The 9966-nt window shown below is 39.6% G+C and overlaps 1 protein-coding gene across 12 annotated transcripts in view; it reads right to left on the bottom strand.

Annotated features, from left to right (window-relative positions):
- The window catches only part of LOC117168005 (protein daughterless), a 318058-nt gene that overhangs the window by 278713 nt on the left and 29379 nt on the right, over positions 1-9966 (bottom strand). For 11 of the 12 annotated variants that reach the window (XM_033353401.1, XM_033353319.1, XM_033353327.1 and 8 more), the window contains one exon: positions 2155-2204. In XM_033353401.1, the coding sequence (XP_033209292.1) occupies positions 2155-2169 (15 nt within the window). In that variant the 5' untranslated portion in view covers positions 2170-2204. Of the gene's footprint in view, positions 1-2154; positions 2205-5728; positions 5765-9966 lie in introns of those variants that run through there. The other variant, XM_033353407.1, reaches the window with a different exon arrangement.

Here is a 9966-nt window from a genome sequence, read left to right as displayed (position 1 = left end):
TTTAGAATCAAGTGACATGTAAACCAAGTAAACTTTCTGGAATTACAAAATGCGTAAAATATGAAATACGGGAAATCTTCCGGTGTATTATTTTATCCCGCTTTTATCCCGGTTTTCTCCCGGTGCAAGTTTCTCCCGATTCTCCCGGGTGGGTGGCCACCCTGCTATTTATAAATGCAGATTGCAGAAGGTTTGTTCAATTCTTTGGGACGATTTCCAACACTCAACGAAGCGAAAATCTCAGTCCAAAGTAGTATTTATAGTGAAAGGGGTAGAAAAGCTAGAAGACGCGGATAGTCCTTGGAACGAGGCCAATTCTTGGCCAGGCGAAAGAACGTCGGACATTACAAAAAATTGGCCTAATCACAGATCGATCATCCCGTTTTCGAGGGAGCATTGATCCCGGGCCAGTCGACGCTTTACTCCGAATTCCCTCACAGGAAAAGATATCGACAAGGCATTCCCATTATTTTCCATGATATTGTTCAAAGAACCCAGCAGGAAAATACAGTATATTCCACAATCTACAAGGCAGTATTTTCGATACCTCAAGGATAACCAATATCAAATCCAAAATATCATCAAAAAAAGACCGGAACTAATAAAGTTACGGCAGCGTCTTATAAATCGAGTCGAATTGTCTTTTTTTATGCAATTAACAGAAATGCCAATGATTCTAAAACTCGTTTCTAATCTCTTGTTCCTGAAGACTGTGCGATTTTTTCTGTGGTTAATTATTTTCGAAGCGTCCCGGGTCGGGAGGTTCAACAGCGATGAATGGGAACGAGCTCGTCGCTAAAGATTTTCCGGCGTTATCAAGAGGCAATATCTAATCGGTAGTCGTTAAACCATAACCGATAAGGAATATCGATTCGATGGCTGATTTATTGTAGCTGCCTTTCCACCGCTCTCATTGCTTTCCTTTCCTCTTCCTCACTCTCTTTTACTCTCGCGATGGATACAATCGACGCGAATAATATGTCATCGGCCGTGCCAAACGTACTTTCTATTTAATTTCCATTGCGCAAATTTCTTCCAACGCGACGTACATATTAATGCCAATTAAAATCAGTTAGTTGAATTTTAGAAAGTACATGCTTTATTTCGAGAAATTACCGCGGATCGTTGCAAGGGGAGATAGGAGCGAAAAGAATACAAATAGATAAACAATCCTAACAGTATTCAAATATGTTAGCTTTGCACATGCAATATTAAAGAGAATTTTTTTTTCAAGTTAAACTTTTGAAGTTACGTTTAAAATTTTATTACCTTTTTAAATTTATGAATGAGCTTTAAACCTAAAAAGTGGAACTCTGCTTAAGAGGATTTCCACGTTTGGATAAAGGGATAAAAAAAAGCGCTGGCGTATTCTCGAGGAAAATATAGATAGGTAAGAAGCGAGATGTTGGAGAATACAAGAGACTTTATCCTTATTCCGGGCAACTTTTCATCCAGGCCAGTTAACCCCCTACTACCCTCGGAAGCAGTTGCTTTGTTTTATACATGTACAATCTTCCCGAGTATATATATATATACTCCCTATATACGAAGATATAGATACCTTGCCGCGGATGAGAGAGGGCGTAAGTGATATTAAAGTTAGCGAAGAGTGGTTCTCATCCAGCCTCCCAGAAGAGGATATTATTTAAATAAAACTTTCACCATTACTTACGAATATCAATTCAATCATCAATTTTGATCATTTATAAAAATAAAATGAAAGAAAGTAGTAAATGCTACTTAGCATATTCTGTTGCAAGAATAATATACACATATTTGTTTGAGAGATGTGCTCCATGTTGAGAACCGCTTGCCGAAAATATCGCTGCGGCTAAAGTTTTCGGATTATATCGAGGGTACTGGGCGTCTGAAGTTGGGGCTGGCATGAGTAACTTTTTCTCGTATAAATTTGCTCCCAACGATGGCAATAATTATTATGCCGCTATTTCTAGTACGCGCAGCGCAACCTATAATCCCGCTTCATAACTGAGACTAGCTCGCTTAATTTGAAAAATAACACCCCACGGAAAGAGGCGAAGTTGCTCCATTAATGTAGTGAAATGTGAACCCACAATATCTTTCATCAAACGGTTATGTCGATCAGATTATTCAATCAAGACTTTTGTGGTCAAACTGATTTTTATCTATACTCACCATTCTGTTTTCCATTGTCGGGCCATACGGCGACTGGAAACCTGGTTTTTCTGAAACACCAAATTTTCTTATTTTATTATCATAAGTAGAAATAGGGAGACGTAATCCGCAAAGTAGGGAGTAATTTGGAAGATAAGGGGTCATTCTAAAAGCAAAACTTAATTTCTGCCTTTAAATGTACGTCTTTGAGCTCCGAAAGCCGCTCGTTATTCGATTTCGACAAAAAAAAAAGACAAGATAAAGTTGCCAACGGCCGGCGATAAGATCGCGAGCGACGGTGTCCTCTGAAACCACATTCCAGTAATCAACCACGCAGTTATCTTGCAGTCTCGCAAGCGTAAATAGTAGCGCGTGGTGTCACGCGAACCCACCTCTACGCTCGATTCATTTACTGAGACGCACGTAGGTTGAGTGAAATTAGAATTCCGTATGCAAACGGAAACTCGATGGTGACAGACGAGAACGCGAGTATCTGGACGATGTGATCGTGAATATCTCGCGAGATTAAGTAAATGGACGTTCCGAATCAGTTTGCTAGAATACGCGCTTGCCGATAGCGAACGATTTTTAGTCCTTTTGCGGTGAGACGTTAAGGCTAACAACTTCTTCAGATTCATTTCTAGAATTGCAGAATAAGGCTAGATGAGAATATGGAACAAGGGAAGTCGCTCAATGCCAGAATTTTACACTTTAGGTTCATCTTTGGATTTATGGAAAGAGTATACGAAATTTGGGGATTAGTAGAATTATTCAAGGATACCGGTTAGTACCTAGGGGTAACAAAACATTTAGATAGGGGTATGGATTTGTAGGGGATTTTCAGGTCTGATATAAAGGGGAATCTATTGAAGCATGAAAATGAGAACTCTACCGTTTTCTTTATGTAATCCCAATATTTTCTAAATCTAAAAGAAAATCCTGTAATGCTTGGCTTACAAGGCTCATATTATATATGCATAAATGCGGTTTGAAAACTCGAACACGTTATTGTGAAAAACATGCAGTAGGGGCGAATTGATGTAAAATTAATGTCGGCATAAAATCGCGATGTGTCTTTATAAATCAGAAACGGGGCTTTTCGATCGTACCTCACGCTCTCTTTATTTTGTTTTCCTCTCATGCCCTCAGAATACGCAATCGAACCTGCAAGGAGGATACACAAAGCACAAGGAAAGACTTCATTTTATATTAATATCGACCACGTTGCGAGACATGTGTGTGAGCGCGACTCGAGTATTTATGGAGGTTATGTGATCAGGGGAGACTCGATTCCTCAGACTAGAGCTTCTGAAAGAAAGGATATCCAATCTTTTCAGAAAAATAGTATCTACAAAGCATTGTTTTGGCACTACTTCAGGATCTTTAGGTCAAGAGCCAACTTTTGCTGGGAGGAAAAATTGCCAATGGGTTTTTGAAGAGGAAAGAATATGCCTTTGGTGATGGGAGTTCCGGAGGAAAGTGCGGATTGAAAACGGACGGTTAACTCCTTGTATGGGTCGAGTGTCCAGTGTCAGGAGAACGACAGTGGCAGTGCAGGATCGTCGAGATAACTATGAATCCTAACAGTTTCGGCTTGTTCGTGACATGTTTGGCGAAGCGTGTACCGACTCTGCAATATCATGCATCAAAGGACAATCTAAACCATGGGCTACCGTGTCATCCTCAGAACTACCAAACCTGCTCGGCCGTTATGACGTAGTGTTACCCACGTTCTGTCGCATAAGTTCCAAGTCTCTCGATTATTACGATTGTCCGGACCATCCAGGTTGATCACCGTCGACCGATGACAGAACGTCTATTACAAAGTCCTCGCCTACTCTGCTCATATCTCACATACACTCGGTCTAAATCCCAAACTTTGTTACGCAACTTTGATCCTATTGTTTCTATTATGAACTGCTCCTCAATTAATTGAAGCGAAAAGTATAAGAGAAATATTTATGAGCATTCATTACTTATATCTACTTGCTTTTGTACTTCTCTCAGTGAATCAATCTAAAGGTAATGATAAAATAATTTCAGTGAGCACTCTACCAGATTTTTGCAACAAAAAGTATGATTTTGATAAAGATCCAATAAATAGAAGATATCCGGACACTTTAAATTTAATAAAAGTTGTAGGAAACCTTTTATATGATTTTGCAAAGCAAACCCCAATGCCGTGCTTTATCCAAAGCTTGTATATATGATGTCCATAAATGCTGCTGACCATGTTCAGCACATCTTTTCTTCCATGTCACTTTTTATATCGACTTTCACACTCTCATAAAATGTAATGTGAAGACAAATAGGCCATTAGGGATCCGACTTTAAGGATCAATATAATTATATACACGTAGGTTTAAAACTTTCAAATCACTACCTTTCGGTTGAAAGCCTTAAATTAGCGAGCCTAGGAATAAATTTTCTCGTGAGAAGAGTGTTATTATAAATAAACGTCGACATTACGGGGTATCTCGCTTCTCGTTAAAATGTTAGAAAACATACGTTGAAGAAGTATTCAATTTATCATCAATGCCCGCGACCCTGGACCGACCTAACCTTAATTCGCCTAGATTCGAGGCACTCGAGTTACAGATATGTCGCGACCTAACCTGCACCGTATCGGGTAGCGAATATGCTAATCGTATGGGTGTGCCCCGTGTTTAGCTGTACGGAAAACGAGACCTGCGATAGGAAATTTGTTGCAAATTACACTCCCGACGGGACGGCGATACCATCTACACAGATTTGGCCCGGACATTAATTCGACACTACACCTCGCGGAATGCGTTACATGCGTCGCGATTCTAGGCAACGTTCGACTTTGCGGTACTCGAATCAAAATCAACTGAACACGAAGAATGTCCCGAAACTATTTCCGGTCATCCCACAATCAAGCACGAGTGTCCCATTAACGGTAAATTTAAACACGCTGCTTTCAGGAGTAAAATTATGCGATGACTGTTAAAATTTATAGTATATCTGATTCTATAGAGATCGAGTTTTTTAAATAAAGAATTTACTTTAATGCTAAAAGAGAGTCGATTTACTAAAACCTTCAATGTAGCTTATTTAAAAGCTAGACTAGAAAGTCAAAATATTAATTCGTTTGCAACATTCTCTGTGATCCGATTTTCCCTTTCGTCTTCTGATCGTATTTTTCATTCTTGCTTAATGCGCAAAGTACTCGCGGTGACACGTTGCGCGATGCAGATGCGAAGTGGGTTGAAAAAAGCAGGGTATGTACACAGACATGCAACAGAAAAACGTAGGCGTGAATCCGTCACATATTTCCCAGGGATGTTAAGCGTGCAAGGGTGTCTCATTGAATAGAAGGACAGGACCGTACGCATCATCAAACCTCAACCATATATCCTTGTATAAATTCAATAGCTAAAACTGACATATTCTTAATCGACTTTTGAAAGTTACGGCAATTCTGGTTTAACCAATGACTTAATGTTATACATACTTCTTCTCTTTTGGTTTTTAAATTTGTGAAATTTTTCTCTGCTATAGGTAATTAGGTATATTTGATATTTTTACAAGTGATCTAATCTCAATGAACAAGCGCGTGGATATTAACACTTACCACGCTAACAGCATGGTACAAGGCTCAGTTTGCAAATTTGGAAAATTGGGCAACACAATATTAGATTACCGATGCTCGATCTGACGTGTTCTCAACACAGCTGAAGATTGAATGTCGGCATGTCTGGGCCTCGACCCCACTCGAAATTCCTTTCAAATTCTAAAAATGAAAAATTATTATTGAATAATATATTGAAATAATATTTTGAGATAGCCAAGAGCGACTTTTTTATCCGATAGTTTGATAAGAGAATAAAACTGAATGCAAAAGCGAAGAAAAGGTTAAGATATAAGAGGGAGTGACAATTGAAACTCGAGTTACGAGTGTTTTAGTCCGGTGTAGATAAATGTGATTAATTAGCTGTGATTCACTAGAAATTATATCGTTCAGAGCTCTGTTTCGCGATGTCATATCGACAGCGAGCGAATGTCGCACAAACACAGACACGCGTGCTACAAAGTAAAGACACAGGTGAATCGCATAACCAGTTCACCTTCGCTTGAAAATCATTCACCGCCAATATCTTCTCATCGATCAATTTTATCGCCGCCCCGTTATTTCGCATTAGCACCTGCCGAATATTTGCAAACTGAACAGGTAGGAATCTCCAAATACACATTCAACGACAGAATTTTGCTGGGAAGTATTTCATCGTGACTAAGACGAATGATACTAATTAGTCTTTACTGATAATTGCGCAAAAAACATGTTTCGAATTTTAATTTAAACATTGGCAGGCAATTATAAAAGCTTTCAGAAAAAATGTATTCCAAAATACAATTTATGTAAACTAGAATTGGTATGTCTGCAAGGTAGGGTTCAGCCAAACCAAAAGATGAGATTTCTATAGGGAATTCGTATGCGTCTGCCAGTGCATGGTGCCACGCGACTCAAAGGGTGTTTGCTGCTTTGCAGGTAACATAAAAAGCGAGCGAGAAAAGAGAACGCAGGAGAAGAAGAGAAAGGGAGATACCTCACCCTTCGAGTTTCTCAACCCCAATGAGAGAAAAGCAGGGGGAACGGGGTCTCATGGGGAGTTGAAGAATAGACGGTAACCCCGGAGAGAAAAAGTGGAGAAGGGCTCAGGTAGCCCTTGGTGCTCGATTCTCGAATACCTTTAGCTCCGGCCTACCATGACACCATATACCGGGTGTCATTTGAGCTCTTTACATTCAGATAGAAAAAAGTTGCAAATATTTGAAACATGACAAAAGACAGGCATCTCTTGGAGGAGCAAAGATTGACGTGTAAAAAAAATCACAGAAGATGATAGAAAATCATCCTGATTTCTTTTAATTTTGTACCTTGCTACTACAATCTACAATTATACTGTCTACATCTACACAAAACACAATTCTATAAATCAGGTATGTTATGTGATCGCCTTGAAAGATAAATTCTGATACTCGGATGATTTAAAAAAAAAGATGCTGTCATAGGACGTGTTACCGTAACCAGGGACTTTTAACAAAAGAATAGCGGTTTCCTTTTTAAGGGAAAAAATATTTTAAAAAGAGGGACATTCAAGAAACTCTCGAAGCTCTTTAGTTACATAGGTCCTTAGTCTATCGATAGATTGAATATCGAGATCAAGAATACATATTTCCAGTCCAGGGCAACACCCGTTATGTAGTGAAATAAGGCCCAGAAAACCGCGAGGGTACATGAACCCTGCTCGATATATGGTGGAGCCATCAGACCGAGGATAATCAGAAGAACGTGCACTCTACTTCTCGATATTCTATATCAGTCCGCCCTCGAACCTTTAAAAAAGAATTCAATATTAAAGGCGTATTTCCAAAAGACTAGACGTGCCGGAAATGCCCTATGTAAGAAAATCTTTCGAGACCTAACAGATATCTCTCGCTTTTTCACCTCCATCCTTCCTTTAGCTGTAAAATCCTGACATGCGTCAAAAACTTTAGAGGAGATGGAAGGGTAATGGTAGACGCAAAAGTTAGTTTAAGAAAACTTTCACGAATCTTATTCATAGGAATGAATTTGCAATATCTTCTATATTTTGGGTTATGGATCTAGAACTTACACAATAACAGGTTGTGGGCCCAGAATAAACATTTTACATTCTCATCGCAGTGAGATGGTATTAGTTTGATGTGAAAACTGACTATCGTGTATTCCATTGATTCTTTACGTATCGAGACCCCCCAGAATGCTAAAAAAAGGTTTTGCTATGGTGTCTGTCGTCGCTCGCGTCGTCTGCATACTAGATAACTTTTGAAAAACATTGCATCTCGCCTTGACACACGTTTTTGAAGACTAAAAATATTATTTATCTAAAAAAGGTCTACAAATTTATTGATAGTCCTTTTTTATAAGATGCATAGTTTTGGTTTTAAGTGTGAACAAATAACATAATAAATTAAATACCTTATTTTACGAAAAAAAAAAACAGAAGATGCAATACAATGTTCTACGACAAAATTGTTTGCCTAAATTAGTTCTCAGTAGAAATTAACTTCCGACCATTTGTTGATACGAGACGTAGTTCGTGTTTTAATGGTGACCATAAGAAGCACAAAGCGCAGCTGACAGATTTTTTATTTCTCGACAGTAACAAAATTCAATCTAACGCCTTGAAACATTTGAAAAAGATTTTATCTTGAAAGCCTCCCTGACTTTAAATTTATCAAAATCATCGTTCAAAATGTGGAGCCCTCCTAAAATAATCGGAAAACGAGCGAGTTTGTTTATGCGTGTTATTTTTTATCTCTCCTCGCCTATAAAGGAGCGTGCTCGACCTAGGTGCTTGAGATATAAGCTGAAGCACACTGGAGACATTTTCAGCTGACAGATATGATATCTGAAACCGTTTTGTGTGTGTATACGGGTACCAAGCAGGAAGCATCGACTGAAATCCCAAGGGATCTCTGGACTTTGGTCCTCAGGGAGTCGCAGAGAAACCACGGGGCGTAGATTGTGGGAAGATACAGAAGGAGGAAGCGAGAGAAAAGATCGCAGAGAGAATACGCTGTTACGGGAACCTTTTAGAGAGAAATAGGACTGAACGTATCGGGAGGTTCCTTTCCTTTGAGAAATTAGTGATTCGATGATTTTCCACAATGCTCAATTGTAGGATCTTCAGTACGAGCTGAAATGCATACTTTTTGCGAGTCTAATTCCATAGTAGATACGAAAAAGGATTGGTAGAGAGATGTTTAAGGCTTTGCAAGCCTCCTGGAGATTCTCCTGTTGCTAATTACAGCCCTGGGGCCAGATTTTCGGGCCCTGAGAGCTCGTATGCAATGTGGTGGGTCCATGAATTGATGGTTGCTGAGAGAAGATGGAAATGGGGGAAAGAAAATGAACCCCGGTTCGGGTTTCTTCCTGTGTAACATGAAGTCCGATCCTTGGGACCGTAGGTCAGTTTTGAGCAAGGGAACGAAAAGTTAATGGGTCTCTGGATTTCATTAGAACCTTTTTCAGAGTAAGATTAGCTTACGAAAAAAAAACTCGGAAGGAAAATCGCAGTAAATTAAGTGTTATTGTAGAGTGGGCTGACTGCATGTATTACTGAACAGCAATTTTTGGACAGATACATCTACGTACCTGAAGCTATCTCAATACCTAAATTGTTTGCATAGCAAATCTTAGGATTTGCCGAGATTTAAATTCCAGCCTACTGAGATTAGTCACTTTGTTCAGGACACTGTTTGAATAATATGGTATGCTCAGTAATATTCTCGCCTTGTTTATTCATCAGATTTTGATAATACATAGTAAATCCGTAACCATTGTTTCCATTTCCCCTTGCTTTCAGATTTGCAGCCTCTCTCGGTGCGTTTTTTTTTGTTGTTAGTTTTCATTTACCAAGCCCACAGGTATCCTTTTACCATTTTTGTAGATCCACTGGTCCATAAAAAATCCGCAGTGAAAAAAAGTGGCTCGTGCCTGACGCGTACAACCACATCAAAGTGACAACGCTTTTCAAGCAAAAAAGAAGCGGACGTCACATTGGTCGAAACCGCCGAATCGAGACGATGAAAGCAGGGTTGAAAAAGAAGCAACTACCATTTCCGTGACTTTCGATTCCAGCCAACGATTACAGGCGGTTGGCCTTTGCTACTTTTCTGTGCCCTCGGGGCTCCCAAGCATCCCGATATCGGCGGCCGAAACCGACGCGAGAACAACAGAGAAACGTGACGATGAACAGAGACAAACCTTTGGAAGCGGACATGAGTAAAGAAAGATATATAGATGCAATGAGGGGGGGGGGGGGG

Source organism: Belonocnema kinseyi, chromosome 1, assembly GCF_010883055.1.
Source record: "Belonocnema kinseyi isolate 2016_QV_RU_SX_M_011 chromosome 1, B_treatae_v1, whole genome shotgun sequence".
In the NCBI taxonomy this organism is placed as follows: Eukaryota; Metazoa; Arthropoda; class Insecta; order Hymenoptera; family Cynipidae; genus Belonocnema; species Belonocnema kinseyi.
This window is presented reverse-complemented; position numbering and strand designations above follow the sequence as displayed.